A 20,678-nucleotide genomic window follows, 5' to 3' on the forward strand; every position below is an offset into this window, starting at 1 on the left:
GCAAAGAGGATTGGCCTGTCTCTATTGACCAATCCTGGCTGCTTAATCATAAGCATCCTCATAATTTCATCCAATTGGTTGCAGTAGACATCTTCTGTAATTGACTGACCAGGTTTCATGAAGCTGTAGTGGATAATACCAGCACTGGACCATCAAACAGACACCATTAGCTTTTTTTGATGAATATTCGGTTGTGGACTGTGTTTCAGCACTTCATCTTTATTTAACCAGTGTGCTGAATGGTTGCAACTGTCAAAAAGAATCCATTTTTCATCCCACATAACAATACAGTCTAGAAATGGTTCACCTTTATGTAGTGACGGCAAAGAAAGACAAGCTTTGAGATGATTTCTCTTCTGACGCTTGTTTCATTCACTCGATACCCACGTATCCAGCTTGTTTACCTTGCCAATTTGTTTCAAATGGTCCAATGTTGTTGGAATAGTAATGTCAAACCTTAGTGTTCATTCACACCTAGGTTGAGATAGATTCACTTCCACTACAGCTTTCAGCTCATCATTATCCACCTTAGTCTCAGGTTGCCCACATGGCTCATGTTCAAGATTAAAATCACCAGAATGGAATTTCTCAAACCATCGAGTACTGTTGTTCATTAGCCACATCCTTCCCAAACACTTTGTTGATATTTCAAAGCTGTTTGTGCATTGGTTCTGTGACAGAACTCATATTTGAAAACAACATGAATTTCACAAAAATTGCTCTAATTTTTTTGAAAGATTATTATAAGCCAAACCATGTGTTTGAAAGACTGAGGATGTACCTTCACAATAAAAATAAAACAAGAAGTGTGAAAGTGAAATGTCAGAGGCATCAACTGTGAAACTTAGTACTTAAGGAAATCAGACATTTCATACTTGGTAACCTATATAGGAGATACGTATTGCAAAGTATGCCATCAGTTGAAGGTTCATACTCTGGATTGAGACATATGTGGATTTGTTCCCATTTCCTCCACCACTTACTAGTTGCTTAACCTCAGATTAACAAATCTTTAAACTATTTAAGCCTTAATTTTCTCGTGTATATGCTAGGAGATGATGATAGTTATAACAATAATAACAACTTAATTTGACTACGAGCTAAGTCATGCATTGTTTTCACTCCTCAAACCTTACAACAAAACTCATAAAAAAGTAACTTTATTCTCCTTTTTACATGAAAACATATTGGTAGTTCTTGATGCTATCATTATGAGTATTTAATGAGATAATTCATAAAAGTTGCTTATAAAAGTGGCACATAGTAAATGCTTAATAAATGCCAGCTATTATCATTAAGATTTAAATTTTTAAAATAATGATTGCTCTATAATTTGGTAAAGGAAGAAATGTTAACAGCATGAAAACATAATTCACTATTTTATTGGAAACATTTAGCAAATCTTCATTTAGCGCTTTAAATATAATCACATAATAAGATCTGACAGAGCTACCTAAATTGTTTATCCAAACAAGTCCTGTTATACAAAACAGTCAAAGAGCTTCTTTCTAGCAGAAGGATTTGAAATATATAATAACTTGACAGTGAATATACTTAACTCCTCAAGATACTATGTCAATGACTGAAGCAGAAATATAATTTTCTTATATGAGACATTGTTTTTTAGATATAAAAGTAATGACCTTCAAAAACATATCCCTCCCTTAGGATAAAAATGCTACAGAGGCCAATGAGAAACCCTTGGGAAGATTGCCTGGTCTCACCCTTCCCAAGAATAAACAAAATGAATCGTTTCTAAAGAGATAATTCTAGCTTGCTCTCTGCTGAAAGGGTAGTGACTGAGTTGGAGCTGATATTATTAATAGATGAAAAGAAACTGGAAAGGAAACGTTTAGCAGGATCATCTGAACCAGTTGTGTGGTAAAACACATGAAAAATAAGTGATAACTTCACATAACTCAGGAATAGATACTGGTTAATCCTTAAGAAGATCTAAAACAACAAGAACATAGAATGTTCTGTCACCTATAATTAATCCCTGCAAAAGTATCTTTGGTAAGTGTGGCATGCAGGGTTCTACGTATGTTCATTAAATCAAACTGCATTGCTCACATCTTGCACGTCCATGGTTCTTGGCCCTGGCAACACATTAGAATCAGTGAGGGGACTTCTAAAGGAAATCCAGCCCTGGGGCCCACCCAGACCTATTTAATAGAACCTTTCAATTCTCAGACTAAGGAACAAGTCCTAAGGAGGATGAACTTTTTAAAAATGAAATTCACACATACATACTCATAACAGTGGTATCCTTTGATAGTACCCTATTCTTTTATATTTTCAATTTCTCTTTTTTGTTTGATCATTTCAATATTCTCTGCTTGTTCTATTGGGTGAAGTTCTTGGGTGTCCAATGCTACAGTTTGTTATGTCTGCAGACATTGACTCATGGTAAGTTTTTCATACTGATAACTTGCTGGAAAGGAAATGGCTCAAAATGTCACTAGCATGTTCTAGTTTTAAGATAAATAGTAAGTTTTCCTATTCCTTTATTAAGAAAATTTTACATGATAACTATGTTTCCATATACTTATGTTTTTAGTTATAAGTTTGATGAGATTGGAGGTTTATTTTTAAAAGATTTTCTTTTAACACGTTAACATCCTTTGAAGAGTTAAGCATTGCTACTGACCATTCAGAATTTAATGGAAACTAGCAAGGCGCAGTGGCTCATGCATGATCGATTGAGCTCAAGAGTAAAAAAAAAAAAAAAAAAAAATTAGCCAGGCACTGATAGTGCACGCTTGTAACCACATTACTTGAACATAAGGTTTTAGAGATTTTTTTTCTTGTTTTTAAAATCTTTTTCTTCACATCTACAGACTTCTGCTAAGACCTCCACTGCCTTTCTCCACAAAAGATTGTGTTAAATTACTTTTGCCACAATGACTTCATATTAGGCTTATCAATGACTACACATCAGTCTTAATTCATTTTTTAAAGATTTGAATTTCTTAATCAATGATCAATGGTTGTGGTGCCTGTTAATTTATATCTTCGTTGTGGCCCTTAACACATTTATAATATAATGAATTGTCTTATCTGTCTCCAGGACAAGAGTTCTATACAGGATTATATCTCATTCATCTTTATATTCCCAGCACTTAGCACAGTTCCTGATACAAAACATGTGTTCAGTAAATTAACTCGCATTGCCTATTAGTCAATAAAGTTATGGTGACTTTTCCATTACTAAGAATAGAAAAAGATGCTGTGCTCAACCGTGTTCAGAAAATTACAACGTGGAAAAAACTTAACTCACTTTCAAATAAAAATAGAAACAGTTCTAAGACTCACATTTATAAACCCACATTATCTGATCATTCTTTGTCAATTAGTCTTAGAATCTCAAGTATTTGAGAGTTCTTTCTTCCTCCTAGAGCTGCCAATTTGTTCTTTTCTTGAAAATTCACATCTTATCCATTGCCCTAACTCAAAAGATAAATGTGCACATTTGAAAACCCTTAATATTTAAACTATACTAAAATTATAACTGTTAGACTAATTAGACTAAAAGACCAACCACTAAAGGCTTTAATGGCTTTGTCATGTTTTTCTTAATAGAAAAAAATAGGAAAGGTCTAAAGGCTGACAGAAAAAAAAAAACATTTTTGAATAAAGACAAAATTCAAAATAAATCAATGTAATTTTTAAAATTCTATCAGTTTTTACCAGCAGAGCCAGTTAAAAGGAAGATCTTTGGACTTAAAATAGGGGTGCCTAATATTTAACTGCAAGTTATTTATATTTTTGTGATGTAAACTTCTATCAATCACCTCCCAAACTTAAGTAAGTTGACTTAGGTAGGTGTGTGTGTGTGTGTGTGTGTGTGTTTGGACACACATGAACAATCATCATCTCCCAAATCTGAGGCTGTGTAGGACAAAATAGGGATAGTAAATGTGAGACAGGAAGATAATTCACACATAGACCCAACTCCATGGTAATCAGAGCCACAGAGGACCAGAGAAAGGTTAGCAATCGACCTCATCCCAGAGAGAATGGAAAAGACACAGGGCTTTCTTCACTTACAGAATGAGGTTTGAGCCAATTGTATTTGATTCTCAGGTGATAGGCACTTTAATGAGCACTGGAATTTCATGGACTTGAAAGTGAAAGAAGCCTTGAGAAAAACTTGTTCAGATTGCAATTTTAAAAGGAAAGTGCCAACATAACAATGCTCAGCAGAGAGCTTTGGAGCCTCGACCATTCATTTGTTTATGATGAAGCTGACCCAGAGCTATCTTTGCTGGGGCAGTGGGGAGAAGGAGGCAGCACCTCCTGTAGGACTCTGTCTGAATAAATGACTGCACCCAAGTGGACTCCGTCTTGGTTAGGTTCCTTCATTTTCATTAGAGTATTTTAACCATGTTTTGTTTGTTTGCATTGGTTGCTTTTAATCAACAAAATCACTCTGTGTTCCAGGACCATGCCAGAGAATATGACCCATATATTTTACTGTCTCCAACTCTCATCAAAATCAGAAGTTCAGGCTGGTCCGAAGATAGTGAGTTATATCAGTTGATTGTTTAAAGTCAGTTACAGATCAAACTATTTGTTCTACTCTTTCCCCTTCTGTACTTGACTGCAGTTGACTAGTCTTAAAAAAAAAAGAAGAAAAAAATCACACGTTCAAAAAGGTTTAGTAACGTTCTCCGTTCTCAGAGGATGATAGCCTAAAAGATGTGTACTTTATTCATCTTTGTAATTTGTCTAGATTTTAACCCTGGACCAAACCAAAACATTATTCATTAAGCTAAATAAATATTTGGACAGTGTTTTTTTGGTTTTTTGTTTTTGACAGTCCCTCCACTCCTATAAAATTGCTTTTACTGAAATGAGCCTTGTTGCGATGCCGTTTGTTTACTTGCTACTGGATTTATGGGTGAGATATATTGAGGCAATTGCCTCAGCCCAGCCCTTCATAAACCCTATGGGAGGTTTCCTCAGGCCTTTAAGTGCAAGGAAGACCTTTGGCTCTCCTAATCAAATGACACATTCTTATTTTATAGACCATGTAAGTCTTATGAATACCTGGCCATGTTAATAAACTTAATTCAGCTGAAATTAATTTTTTATTTTTAACTTTTTTTAATCCCTTGACATAAATTTGAAATAACATTTATTAATAAAAACTCCACTGCTAAAGTGGAATGCTTTTAGTTAATTATACATATTCTCTATTTTCAGAGAAACAAGCTAAACTATGGCCTCTGCGGATTCTTGCCTCTTGACAGAATCAGGTCTCCTTAGAGATCCCAAAGGGGCTAACAAGGAAGCATGGGACTACTTTGTATCAGCGTGTTCCGATTTTAATGTTATGTCACTTCAGCTCATCTCCTGTGAGCATAACCTCATCAGCTGGCAGCCTTTGGCCAGCGTGGGTCCTCATGGTCTTCTTGATCAATGATGCCAAACCTGGAAATTTTTATCACCACCATGTGCCTGCTCTGTGTCTGGCACCCATCTCTGTCCTGTGCCATCGAACTTCAAACTATGCCATCAACCACATCAGCTGCCTCTACCCTGATCAATCTGGCAAACAGAAGAAATGGACTAAAAGGAAAATAAGATTTGCAAACCTACAAGGAAAAAAAAAAAATCAACCTTAAACTCAGATTATATTTTAAATGTTTACTTTTTAAATTTTTTTAAGAGATGGGGTCTCACTGTATTACCGAGGCCAGATTTGAACTCCTGCATTCAAGTAATCCTCCCACCTCAGCCCCCTAAGTAGCTGGAACTACGGGCATGTGTCACCGGTCCTGGCTTAGATTATATTTTAACTAGATAACTTCTAGAAATCCAAATTGTATTATATTTGTATTTATGGATTTTATTTGTATGCAAAATATAAAAACGTCATTTAGAAATTTCAGATGCACTGAATTCATTAGGAGATACATTCTAATAAACATGTTCTCTTTTCTTTGGATATTAACCTTTAGAAAAATTTATGCTGAAATAGACAATTCTCGATTGGCAGCACATAAAGCATGGTCCCTTAAAGATCATCTTTAAAAACTTATTTTGAAGCTGTCCAGTACATACATGCACTTGCCATCAATGTATGAGGGGAAGGAAAATAAATTCTAATATAAGCTCAAGAGATACATTAATAGAAAAATAAATATTTCCAAAAATTCTTAAGTGAACCAAAGTATTTAAGAACTGTATTATTTCAGATCACTGAAGCTTCTTCATGAAAGTAGTCATTCAAGGGTTACTTTCTAACTCATTCTAATGAGGCCAGCATTACCTTGATGCCAAAGCCAGACTAAGACACTACAAAAAAATTATAGACCAATAAACTTTATGAATATTGATGCAAAAATCCTTAAAATACCAGAAGACCAAATTCAATAGCATATTAAAAGGATTACTCACCATGACCAAGTGGCATTTATTCCTAGAATGCAAGAATGGTTAAATATATGAAACAAATCAATGTAATATACCACATTAGCAGAATGAAGGAGAGAAAATATGATTATCTCAACTGATATAGAAAAAGCACTTGACAAAATTCAACACCCTCTCATGATAAAAAACACAAACTAGGAATAGAAGGAAACTACCTCAACATAATCAAAGGTTGTTTGTACTCAAATATAACATATTTAGATTAATAATCTATATCGAGGAAACCAGACTCATTTAAAATTCCCATGAGGAGTACTTACCTGTCAAAATTTTCTTCAATTGCCGAAACCATATGTCACAATGGTCTTCACTTAAATTAATAAGATCAAGTGTAGAATCCTTCAGTTTATTTTGTTCCTTTTTCAAGCAGATGAAAAGTGTAATACCTAATAAAGTGCCACTTCTCTGCTGTTTCACAGAACAACGCCGCTTCAGTTTCACAGAGAATACATCTTTTAGTTCAATAAATTCTTCTTTACATAGCATGTCATACTTGGAATCACCTGAAAAGAAATTAAATTTTCCAATCAAAATGACTGTGTCCATATCTTAACTGTATGAATAACAGTTAAAACTCAAAATCATTTGTAATTTTATGGATTATCCTTTATGTCAGTCCCTATTTGAGATGGGAAAGGAAAAAAAATTTGGGTCTATTTTCCCCAAGAATGGGGGGAGGTGGGAATAAAATAAATAGAAGAGAACCCCCACCGCACAGGCCTGAAATATTCAGAATCTGAGGATATTCGATGTATGAAGAATTCCAAGAATGAAGCAATATTTCAGTAATAATAAATTAGTATCACACAGGGGCTCCTTGATACTTATAGGGAGAAAATAAAGTACTGGGAAAAAAAAATAGAATTCATTAACAGAAGTGAGTTTATAATAAGTTGTTGAAGGCACCTGAAAGGAAAGGAAACCTACACTCCTGGTGAAGTAACACACGTGCAAAAAGGAAGCACAAGTATAATTACTGTGAGTAGAAAACATGAACTCCTGCCAATCTAGAAAGAAATATCCCCCTGAATCTTACCATATTCCAAATTTTTTAAAAAAATTGTGGTGAAATTTTTATTAGTTATCTTTAAACATAGGCCAAAAAATAATTGTTGTGGTAAAAGACCATTTCAACTTTGACTCTCAAAGTACAAGTGTTTTAGACTTTAAAAAAAAAAAAAGACTTCCAAAATTTCTGCTTCTGGCCAACATAGAATGACAGGGACTGGTTTTATCTTCTGCCCTAAACAACTACAAAAAGCACATAAGGTATATGAAACAGCTGTTTTCAGGCATTGGACATCAGGGAGCCTAGGATAGTGATCCCTAAGAGAGAGGAAGCCAACAAAGTGAACCATAGGATTGCCCCAACCTACTGCCTAGAGAGAGTTCCCAGGCCACAGTGCAGGCAGGAGAACCCTGGTATTATCCCTGAGTTGGGGAGGAACTGGAGTCTAGGACGGCCAAGGTGACCAGAGTTCACTGTGCATTTACTCAAGACCAGAAGGATACTCAGAGAGTAAACTCTGCAGATTTGCAGAGGTCCCCCCTTAATTCTTCAGCTGAGCATTGATCAGCATATGTGTGAGGCCAGGATAAAAACTACTCCAAGGATTAACTGAACAGTGCTCAGAGATCACCCAGATGCTCCTAGCAGCCAAAGTAGAAAAACATTAAAATTCATGGGACATTATGAGAGTGTTTAGAAGACTATTGTCTCATTAATGAGCTGACTGAAGGCTGCTGTGAGCACATCTAACAAAGCTTAAGAGCAAACCCCTCAAAAAAAAAAAAAAAAATCACACTGTTTCCAAGTAATTTAACTATATTCTAGAACAAAGATCAAAAATATTTACAGGAGGCTGGATGCAGCAGCTCACACCTGTAATCCTAGCACTTTGGGAGGCCAAGGTGGGAGAATTGCTTGAGGTCAGTAGTTTGAGACCAGACAAGTGAGACCCCATCTCTACAAAACAATAGAAAAATTAGCTGGGCATAGTGGCACATTCCTATAGTCCCAGCTACTTGGGCGGCTGAGGCAAGAGAATCACTTGAGCCAAGGAGTTTGAGGTCACAGTGAGCTATGATGATGCCACTGCACTCTAGCCTGGGCAACAGAGCAAGACTGTCTCAAAAAAAAAAGAAAAAAGAAAAAAAATTTACAGGAATACAAAAATATCCAACAATTCTACATGATAAGATTCACAGTATCTCTCATCCAATCCAAAGGTACTAGGTATGCAAAGAAGCAGAAAAATATAGCCCAAGAGGGAAGAAGAAAGAAAACAAAGAATATAAACATATTTATTACCACTGATCTATACACTTAAAAATGGTAAAGAGGGTGAATTATATATTATATATGTATACTTTATCTCAATAAAAAGGCTCATTAAAAAAATATATGGCACATGAGAGGAGAAAAAAATCCAGAGAAAGAGATGCAGAAACGACCTGAGTGCTAAAAACAACAGAGAGCAGAGACCTCTCTCGGCCTTTTAGCCCTGGAATTATGCACAGTGGTCGCCTCAGATTCGAGCAAGGACTTTCAGGTGCTTTAAGATGTTCCTTGCCTGCCTTCTCAGGGAGATTTTTGGTTTTTTGGCCCAACTGTTCTGCAAACTATAGCCTGATTGCTCACAAAATAAATGGACCACTAAAAAAGAAAGGGGTAAAAACGTCCTTTTCTCAGTGATTATGGTAGTGGGATGGGGTGAACCCAAAGTCCATTTTTCAGGACTGTCATTTCTCTGGGTCTTTCTGGAGTCCACTTCTAGAGTTAACCAGTGACCTAACAATCAATAGTCTCAAGGTATCAATTCAACAGGTTTTTTTTTTTCCTTTGAGTATCAAAACATTTCGTATGTCTTAGAAAACCAAACATTCATCACCATTACTATAATCACCACTTAAACTAATCAATAGAGTGACAGCATTTGAGCCAAGTGCTCTGTACGCCTTTGTAAGAGAATGATTCGCCCTATCCCTTTTCTGTAACTAATAATTGATTAACCTGTGTTAGTAAGATTTACTTTTCTCCAGTATAGTAGTTTCCAGACTCTTCAGTTTCATAGCCTCTTTTGCACTCGTAAAGACTGAGGGCCCCAAAGAACTTCTTTGGTTTATGTAGGTTATATCTATCTACATTTATTGTATTAGAAATTAAAACCAACACTTTTTAAAGCACAAAAATTCAAAGTAGATAATGGGGCAAGGGTGTCACCACGTATCCCACGGCCTCTGGAAAATTCCACTGTATGCTTGGGAGAGAATGAGAGTGAAATACATTCTTAGTATAATAATATCATGAAAACAGTTTTGACCTCACTAAGCCTTTGAAAGAGTCCCTGGATCACACTTTGAAAATGCTACTTTAACATATTGAGATTGTTTGGTTCCCTTTGATCATATCTGAAGTTATGCCCTTTTACCAATTCAACATTTCAATTAACTAAAATTGTTGTTTCCATTTTAATGCTTAAATTTGTCACCAACTAACCAGTTAGAGTCCCGCCAATCTGGCTCCTTCGTTCCAACCTATAGATGTCTTTGAAAATAGCCTTTCTTGCTTATAACAATGTAGTGTTTCAAGCTCATCAGCATTCTTCAAGGATTCCTGGTTCCTTTTGAGGAAGAATATATAAAAACTAAAATCTGGCCACTATGGTTTTATATACAAAGGAAGCCAAACTCATTCTCAGTAAATCATCAGTAATATATTTGTACCTGTTGAGCAGGTAAGCATCTGGCCAGGGTCTCCAGAACGCTTGGGAGAGACCAAAGGAGATCTTACACTCTTCCTCAGCCCTCAAGAGTGGAAGAGGCAGGCTCATCAAGGAAAAATCCTCAGTGTGTAATGGACTAGAGGGTAAATAGTGTCCTGTGAAGTTTAAGAACATGTGTCTTCCACATGGGGGTGCTGCTGGGTGTCCGCTTCATATTGCCAAATGTATAGGGATAATTTCTATCACTCGCTCATCTAAAGAAACTTGTAGTTTTGGTTACATCTGTGAGTGTTTTTCCAAAAATCAGTTAGTCAATTAGTAAAATTTAACATCTTTTCATTTATTTATTTTTCGTTCATATTTTTAAAGAGAAGGGGCCTTACTATGTTTTCCCAGGCTAGAGTGTAGTGCAGTGTAGTATAGTGGCTATCACGGGTGAAATCACAGTGCACCACCATCCCTGAACTCCTGGGCTCAAGGCATCCTCCTGCCTCAGCCTCTGGAGCAGCTAGGCCTACAGGCATGCACCACTGCTCCCGACTCATTTGTACTTTTTCCTTTTTTTAAGAGTTGCCTCTATACATGCTTTTCTCTATTTCTGTATTGGTTGCTTTTCTATTTTTTATTAATTTTTAGTACTTCAAATAATCTTGAAATTAGTCCCTTATCACATATATTGCAAATAACTTCTTCTAGGCTAATCTTATAATATTGGTTATCACCTTGTGTCACATAAATTTAGGTTTTTATGTAGCCAAATATACAACAAATAAGAGCACCAAGGAAAGGAGGGAGGGGGGGAGGAGAAAAAACAGCCGCTGAGGGAAAGAAAAAATAGAAGGGATGAAAAAAATTATTTTCACTCTTCATTTGAATTCCTATACTACAGTCTGAAATCTTTATGTGTGCTTTACTTTGGTTAACAAACAATGAATATCTCAATTTAAAATGTCCTATAAGTTGTAAATTTGAAGATATTAAGGCAACAGTCAACAATACACTTAGTAGTAAACCAGAAGAATCACCAGAAACAGTGCAAGAATACCTGTTATCATTCTTACTGTTCCCAATTATTCTAGACATTCCAGTCAACACCGCACATAAGGAAAATGAAATAAAAGACAGCAATTGATGGAGGTAAGAGAAAAAGGGGAGCTGAAACTATAACTATTTATAGATGATCTCACAATTTGTTTATAAAATCCAAAATAAACTTATAATCATTCAACCTAAAAAAACATGCAGTAAGACTTGGGGGGGGGGACCAAGGGCAACACACGTAACTTAAACATCTGTACCTCCATAATATGCTGAAATAAAAGAAAAAAAAAACATGTAGTAAGGAAGTTGGTTACAAATATGTCTATACCCAAGAAGATATAATGGGGATAAAGAGATCCCATACCAATTAGCATATTATACCTAGGAATAAACTTAGCAAAATGATGCTGGACTTGTATGGGGAAAAAATCCATTGAAAACGTAGAGACAAAGAATTAAATAAATGGAGATATACCAAGTTCTAAGATTACATACCTTCCATCCTAATATTCTCATTATTAAAAACTACTTATAACTTCAATCAAAATCTCAATGCTATTTTCTTTGATGTAAGGGAGAGGCAAGGAACCTGATCAAATGATTTTCAAATTCTCTTGGAATAACAAATATATTAACTAAGACAATGTTTTAAAAGTAATGAAGGCAAGTATATGCCCTATGAGATATATTTAGTAAAGCTATAATAATTAAAACATCTAGGAATAGAGAAATGAATGGATCAGAGAAATGTTTATAGACATTTAAAAATTCACTAATGTGATAATGGTGGGATCTAAGCTCCATGGGAAATATTAACAGTCAGCAAAAGATGATTTAGAACTGTCTAATCTTTTGAAAAGAATAGAGCCCTATTTCATAATATACATCAATATTTCTAGATTAGAAAGAAATTATAAAACCGTAAGTTAGAAAAGCCCTAAGCATGACAGTAGAGGCAGACACACAGACATCAAAATACTGAATGTAAAAATTATTTAATGCCTATAAAGTCCTAAAGACTCATAAAGAGAAGTCATAAGCAAAGGTCAAATGGACAGAAATATTTGTAGCATATGACAGTTATATAATCTATTTAATCAAAAAAGAAACACTTTAATGAAAAAGTACATAAAAGACCCAAGCAGGCATTTCACAAAAGAAATGCAAATTGACCAATGAACATACGAAAAAGTTCAACCTAATTAGTAATCAAAGAAATGCAAATTAAAACAACAAGATACCATTTTTTGCCTTTTAGATTGGCATGAGATCAAAAATAATGCTTGATGATGGTGCAACTAAAGGGAAGCATTCCCAGTGCTGGTGGGAATGCAAAAATGGTAACTGCTGGAGAACAAGTCCGGAATACATATCAAAAGATTTCAAAATGTTAATTGCAATAATATTTATAATGGCAAAAATATTTGAAGCAATATTCATGTTCTTCAGTATAGGGATAGTTGAATAAATTGTAGTCATCTTTTGTAGCTCATGAATAAGTGAGATCTCTGTTCTGGTCTGGAAAGACATTCATGCTAAGAGATATGAATAAATGGAATAAGAACAAGTTATAAAGTAATCTGAGGAATTTGATCCACTTTTATTAAAAGGAGAATTTAAAAGAATCCCCAGCAGAAAACACAACAAACTTAACGTTGGTTACCCATTTAAAGAGATATGAGATAGGGAATATGAGATTAATTTTTTCTTATAAACCTCCATAATTTTCCTTTCCTATGATCAGAATTACATGTTATAATTTTTTAAAATATAGAAAAGGAAAATGTTTTAAAATATGCTTGGTTTTGATCCAGCAATTTACTTCCAGGAATTTACCCTAATAAATAATACATATAATTTAGCTAAAAAAATGCTTACCCAAGCATTCTTTTAGTGAAACTTGGAGACAACCTAAATATGCAATAATATTCGTTATAGAAAGTATATTCATATAATGGAAAGTGCTATTCGGCTATCAAAATGTAAAACTGACTAGCAAAGTGTCCAAAATAGTATAGCACATTCCCATTAGTTTTATATATATTTATCAAGTACATATGTGTGATATTTTATATGCATACCACATAACCACTATCGCATTAAAGATATAGAATTTTTCCATTATACCAGAAAGTTCCCTCATGCCACTTTCCAGGTAATCCCTCACAATCACTATGATTTTGATTATCAGTATAGCTTATTGCCTTTTCTAAAACTTCATACAAATGTAACCATAAAGTATGTGCTTTTTTGTGTCTGCTTTATTTTACTCAACTTCAAGGTTTTTAGATTTACCCATGTTGTTCTCAGATATTTAATTGGATTAATGGGAGTCAAGAAGTTATCTATATTAATAAGATTAATAATGAAGGATAGTGTTATTTTTTAAAAACTACCGTATGCCTCTCCTTGGAGGATTTATTGGTCCCACTTTCCCCAATCTTCAGCCATTTGCTTTTTTCCCAGAATATTTTTTAAATTACAGCTTTATTTTTTTCCCCATTTTATTATGGTATAATTGACAAATAAAATTGTGTATATTTATGGTGTACAACATGATGTTTTGATATATGCATACAATGTGAAATCATTAAATCAAGCTAATTAACACATCCATTACCTCATGTACTTTTTTTGTGGTAAGAGCATTTAAGATCTAATCCCAGCAATTTTCACATATACACTATTAACTATAGTCACCATGCTGTACAATAGATCCAGAACTTATTCCTGTTTAACTGAAACTTTGTACCCTTTAACCACTTTCCCCCTCTCCCAATCCCTGGCAACTGCCGTTTCTACTGTCTGCTTTTATGAGTTCCACTCTTTCTAAATTCCACATACAAATGAGATCATCTGTTTTTAAGTCCAATCAAATTTAAAACAATCGGTGAATCATAGTTCTGCCTGTAGTGCTTATGAAAGCAGCAAGATGGCAAATGTATAAATTAACTGAGTAGTATTTCATCAGAAACTGAAGTGGCTTTCAAGGAGATGGAACATTAGATTGTGGCAACCGGGAACACCCAGAAGCGAAAAGTCTGAAAATCCCTGTGACAATCCGAACAGCATTTCCTGCTTTCCCTGCTCAGGCTTCCCATCTCTTCTCCTGCATCTGCTCACAGACTAAAATCTGAGGTTTTCACATGAATGGTCTTTTGCCAATGTGACAGGAAACGAAGAAGAGCTAAACTTAGAATATGTAGTTTTTATTTGAAATAAAACTAAGGATAATTGGTTTGTGAATAAAAACAATTCTTACAAATTTCTAACAATAAGGAAACATTCTACAGCACTGTTTTTCTCAGGAGAAATATACGGTAAATCTCTCAAGTGCCACTATCCTACGTAGAAATTCTGATTTATTACTCCTTTTGGCAATGTTAGTCATTTATGTCACGAGTAAATCTGTCCGGTTCTAATCATAGGATTCACTTGATTTTGAATATAACTAATTCCTAACATATGTGAAGATGTTAGGAATATAATATGAATTTTAAGGAAAATTATTTTCTCACTCTGGATGAGGTCTTCAGGAACAAAACTTGTTAGAATTCTGTGAAGTTGAAATGTTTGTATTTAAAGGTTTGGAACCATCTAAATGTTGTTTAATCAGTCACCAGATTAGGTGGCGCTTCCCTATGTCTTTGTTTTGTTTTTGAAGTTCTTAAGATATGAGCAGTAGACCAGCTAGCTCTGTGGGGCAGCGGGACACGGCTTCCTGGACTTGCAAAAGAGCTGAGGTCCTCAGGTTTCCAGGTGGAAAGCCCTGGGGCTAACCTCAGTGAAGGCTGATGGATCTGGAGATCATCTGATAAGATAAGCTGAAAATCTAAGAAGGATTGTTTCTCCTCAACTCCCATCTCCCTACTTCAAAACACTTACTCTTTGCAGTCTTGGAATATACAAATATGTATGAGAAATAAATGTGATTAAAAAGAATAAAATAAACCATTTTGAGATTAGACTATTGTTTTGGGTCAATAAAAATAGACTACCTATCTACACCCCTTTGTGATATTACCTTAATGACTCAGACTCATTTGAATTAATCAAAAAATGTGAATCAAAAGATATTGCTTTTTATTTATAAAATATTTATAAATTTGTAAGTGCTGAAAAAATCAGGTCTTATATCTCTGCTTAAATTTTCATCTACAAGATAGCTGCTCTGATTCCCATGCTAGCCACCTCTCATATAGTACAAGTTTCTGCCACAAATAAAAGCAATCGTTTCCATAATTGTATGCAAAAGCCATATTTCCATATACAAACCTAACACATACAGACAATATATTGAAAGAGGAGTTAAAAAAAAAAAAAACAAAACACCACCACCACGTACTTTGGGGCATGTATTTTAAAATATAACTTTAGTTTTACCTTAATGTTAAAACATATCTTTACTGGTAAAAATACGAAGTAAAACTTTATTCATAAATTGATATTTGATATCAGTACATAAAAATATAGAAATCTATAGACAATGTTTTGCAGGTTATAAGCATTAGATCCCTATGAATAATATGTAATTTTGCTTTGTGGCATGTGGTTTATTATTTGAAGTCTATGGGTTCATTAGTATCATACTGGTTATAGCTAGTTGTTTCAGAACATTAACTGTCCTCTCACATTACTTACAGAGATACTGGGGACCATCTGTTCTTGCAAGGGATTTAAGTATACGTCTATTGGATATCATGCTATTTATTTAATTCAGCACCCACTTCCTATTGTTGTATTTTCTTGGGGGGAAAAGTCAATTTAATTACAGGGAATAAAGATAACCTCTCCTGGCAGGTTACCCTGTCACCATGAGAGCAAAGCAGGACCTGCTTGAAGTAGGTTACGGTGGTCAACAAGAAGAGCAAAACCAATAACACTTAAGAATATTTAGCAAAGGTTTAACAAAAATAGAACAGGGAATGGCACTTTTAAAAATATTACTGTAAGCCTAGGGCTTGTCTAAATCAATCTTGGCACATCTGTCTGATGCAGACCGTAAACAGGATTAGAGCTGGATTTATCTGCTTGGCGCTAATTGTGCTCACAGTTTCTGCACATGTCCACTTTTTAAAATACTGCCTGAAAAACAGGCCTGCCTGGTAGATGGCTCCCAAAACATAGTGTGTACACACACTTACGGTATATTAGATGGTTAAGCAATGTGATGTCTAACAATTTTTTTTGGCTCTTCAGAATTAGTTATCTAATCCCCTAATTAAAAATACAAAATTCTGTTTGAATACACCACATACTGAGATAAATCTGTGAAGCAAGGGACCAATAAATTTGAATACACTTTAATTGTAAGAAGAAAACACAATTTAATTGTTAATAATCAGGTTAAACTAGGGTTTAAACAAAGAGGGCTGCCCCTGTAGTTAACTGGGAACCCATCACAATATATTACTACTATCCTCAAGAATCGTGACATAACATTTGTTAGCAGAAAAGCTTAAGTTCCTAAATATATGCATATATCAAGAATGACAATGAAGAAACAGCCTTCTTAGTAAAAGAATTAGAAAATCTTCAACTTACCATTTTCAGAAAGAGACAGAAATTGCCAATCCAATGCCCAAATGTCACGTTTATCAAGTAAAAAATTAATATTGAATTTCTGTAATTTTTTTTCATTTAGTTATTTCTGTCATGTATAAACAGCTCAGATACTTCTTAAGAATTTAAGCACTTGAAGACACACGGGTATTTTTGCATGAAGTGCAAAACAAACTAATGAAGCAGTCAAGAAAATTTAAATGTTATTCTTTGGTTTGAATTTTAAAACATAAATATGCTAATTCTTTATGCAAAACATTTAATACCTACGATGTACACAGTGATGTTAACAATTTTAAATTACGCAGCCTATGTTTAATCATAAATACCACATAAAATTAATATTTTTAAAAACAGTATAACAGAAAAGTTTAAGCAGTTTGACTTCTAATCACAGGCAATCTTCTGTTCTAAATCATTTTTCTTAGTATATACCTTATTCATGTTCCAAATAACTTGGCTAGTTCTTAGAAGTCATTTTTTTCCTAAATCTTTACCATTAATAAAAGGTATGTCTATACCTATAGTGTTGTTTTATACAGACAAATACTCAGGAGAAATTGGTAAATTAAGTAAATCACTTAAATGCTTCAGATAAACCAAAACACCTTGATCAGCAGTTCTCAATGTGTAGTTGCTCAGGTTGTACAAGGTCAAAACAATTTTTATAATACTAAAGATGGTATTTACCTTTTCACCACGTTAACATTTGTACTGATAATGCAAAAGCAATAGTGGGTAAAACTCCTGGTGTCAGTAGGAATCAAGGCAGTGTCATCAAATTTTACTAATAATCACTGCATTCCTCACTACTTCAAACTCTCAGTTTGAAAAAAAAAAAAAGCCAGTTTCACTCAACTGTCCTTGATGAAGCAGTAACACTATTTTTTAAAATTTCTACTCTTCGGGACATTTCTTTTTAATATAATGGGTAATAACATGGGAAGTATGCATAAAGCAATTCTGCTACAAACGGTAGTGGTAGTTCTTTCCAGGAGAGGCATTTACACCATTTGAGTTACAGATGAACTAGCTGTTTTTCATAGAACATCATTTTTTACTTGAAAGATCAACTGACAATACAGACTACAGTATTTAGGCATGAATATTTGGCAGATATTTTCTGGAAAATGAGGAAAGTGAGCCAGTCACTCAAGAAAAGCAACCGAGAGCATCATCAAGGATAAAATTCAAAGTTTCAAGTAAAATTTTGTAAAACTTGTAAGTGCCACAGTGAGCTTGATAGCTTCCTGGTCTTAAAGAATTTTCTGATGAGATTGGCAGTAATATTACTATCTGACTTTTTAAAATATTATATAATGAAACATGTCAACATTTAGAAGTTCTGTAAAAATCAGTAAGCCAAATTTTCCAAATGGCCAATGCAGGATGTTATAAAATCATGCATGAGTAAAATACTGATTCAAAGTCCAAGACAGACCAGTACATTTTCAAATAGCACACTACAAAAAAAACTGGTATGTTTTCAGATTCCACATTCTAACTAGCCTTTAAGAAATCAGCCCGTGACAAGTTTTGTTGTCAAAGGTTAATATCTACAATTATCTGAAAACATTAAAAGACTTTGCCAACTACACACACATATGAAACTGGATTTTCCTTATATACTTCAACCAAAACAACATATTCACAATATACTGAATGCAGAAGCAATCTGAGAATTCAGCTGTCTTCTATTAAGCCAGACACTAAAGAGATTTGCAAAAATATAAAATAATGAGAAGAATGGCATTATTTTTTGATTTTAGAAAATAATTATTTTTAATAAAAATGTTATTTATGATAACATGCCTTGGACTTGTTACTGTTTTTAATTAGTAAATATTTTAAATATCTGTTTAATTTCTAATAAGTATCAATGAGTATAACTTAAATAAAAGCTCTTTGTGATTTTCAATAATTTAAGAGTATAAAGGGGTCCCAAGATCAAAAATCTTGAGGACTCCTGGAATATAGTGTTGCAAAGACAGGCATAACCATAAGAAAATGCAGTAGAAAGATGGCATTATGCATTATATTTTTCATCACTTTGTATCAAATCACTGTAAGATTTTGTTATTAAATTATTACTTTTAGACTATCCTTACAAGTCCCTATTACATCTGAAACATAACGAAATAAAAAGGCAACTCAGAGTATTTCATATTCTATACCATGACTTTATTGGGTTTTGTCATTTTCACTTCAGGAAGAGCACTAATGTGCTACTTTTGTTTAGACCATTTATTTCCTGACTTTACTATCTACTTATGGTCCTTTCATATGTCCACTGCCATCTCAATCCCTCAGGAAAAATATCTCTATATGGGGCAGGGGGTCTTTGACAATGGGACCCACAGAAAATATGACCGTAATGGACTCATCTTCATCTCAAAATCTAGTCATTCCTTTGGCATTATCAGTTCAGATATGCCTATCGGTTCACATACAAAGTTCATATATATCATACCAGATGATCTTTGTACAGATTCCTCACGAGCCTCAAAGCACGGTAATTGGTCCTTCTTTCTCTAGCTTCTCAGCAATTCACTTTGACAGTATCCTCATCATTATCCTTCATCTCTAATCTCTGTATCCCAGCACTTGGCTCCATGCTTCAAACACAGGCTAGGCTTCCAATAAAGTTAGTTACTGACTGTATTTACTATCATTCAGATGATACCTTAATCACACTATGTGCATGTCTATCTCTGAATCTTTGCCCCTTCATTTCCCAGCAAATAGAAAGACTGGAGAATGGACTCCCGTCTTCTCAAATATTAACCAACTGTCAAAGCACAAAGAGCCACTCTTCCAAGAAACCACCTTTCTCAGTCTGTTTGAACTCTTAAGGCCCATTACTACTTGGTTGACATTTAGTCACATATCAGAAGTTTCTAATTTACCAGAAGATAAGGGCACAAAGCTCTTTGAAAGCCTTGTGATAACTTGTTATATAATTTTTCCATACTAATTAAATGGTGATTTGAAAATGGTGGTGGTGAGGAAGGGGAAGAGAAAGAATGAGATCATAGTAGTTTAGGGTAAGCCCAAAAGTTTACCTCTTGTTTAATAAACATGAACACCTACTACATTCCAGGTACTTCTGTGGGAATCTTAAAATGCTAAAATTAATGTAACTGAACCTCCAGGGCAACTGTTTCTATGGGAACAAAGGATAAAAAGTTCTTAATATTTGTGGCCTGGAACTTGCTGGACTATGGAAATAGGACTAGATCTAAGTCACAATGATGCCTTCTGTTGCCACGGTCTAAGGATAATGTCTGAGCATGGGCTTCCTTCTTAGGAAAGGCCCTTCTGTCTTACAGTACAAAACATCTCACTGATTCTCTTTTCTTCTCAAGAGCTCAAGGGTGGTCTCGCCCACTTTGCTCTCACCATTACCGTCAACCAATGCAGCAGGTCAGATCCCCCACCACCTCCCAGGAGTCACAACGAGCACATCACACAGCTCTCCAGATTATCCAAAGAGTTTTGCTACTTAGAGATACTGAAAGGCTCGCTTTTATACCACTCCCATTCAGTTCTCCCCTCAAGACTCTCATCATTTGATCCTAAGAAGACAAGAGAGTATTCAGAATAACCATTCTGAGTCTAGGGTCTGTGAGCTCAGCACAGGTAGATCTGTGTGGTTGGAAGGGAGCAGAACAATTGCCGGAGAGATTAAAGCAGCAGTCATTTTTACTTGATGAAGACTAAACCAGAAAGAAGTTCATCTGAAGAGCCATAGTCACTAGGAACAGAATGCCACAATCCTGACCATCCAGAAAAAGTCTGGAAGAGAGTCCCCTCATCAGCCTCTAGGACACCTGAACTTATCGGTGTACCTTACCTTCCTGATGCCAGAGACACCACAACTGTGCTCAAGGGATCACTGCCAGGGGGGGG

The 20,678-nt window shown here is 34.8% G+C and overlaps 1 protein-coding gene across 5 annotated transcripts in view; it reads right to left on the minus strand.

Moving 5' to 3' along the window:
- Positions 1-20,678, minus strand: part of CERKL (ceramide kinase-like) — a 106,248-nt gene that overhangs the window by 51,507 nt on the left and 34,063 nt on the right. For all 5 annotated transcript variants that reach the window (XM_012651150.1, XM_012651148.1, XM_012651149.1 and 2 more), the window contains exon 2: positions 6,702-6,944. In XM_012651150.1, coding sequence (XP_012506604.1) covers positions 6,702-6,944 — 243 coding nt within the window. The remainder of the gene's footprint in view (positions 1-6,701; positions 6,945-20,678) is intronic.

The sequence above is a fragment of the Propithecus coquereli genome, unplaced genomic scaffold (genome assembly GCF_000956105.1).
Source record: "Propithecus coquereli isolate 6110/MARCELLA unplaced genomic scaffold, Pcoq_1.0 Scaffold35, whole genome shotgun sequence".
Lineage (NCBI taxonomy): Eukaryota > Metazoa > Chordata > Mammalia > Primates > Indriidae > Propithecus > Propithecus coquereli.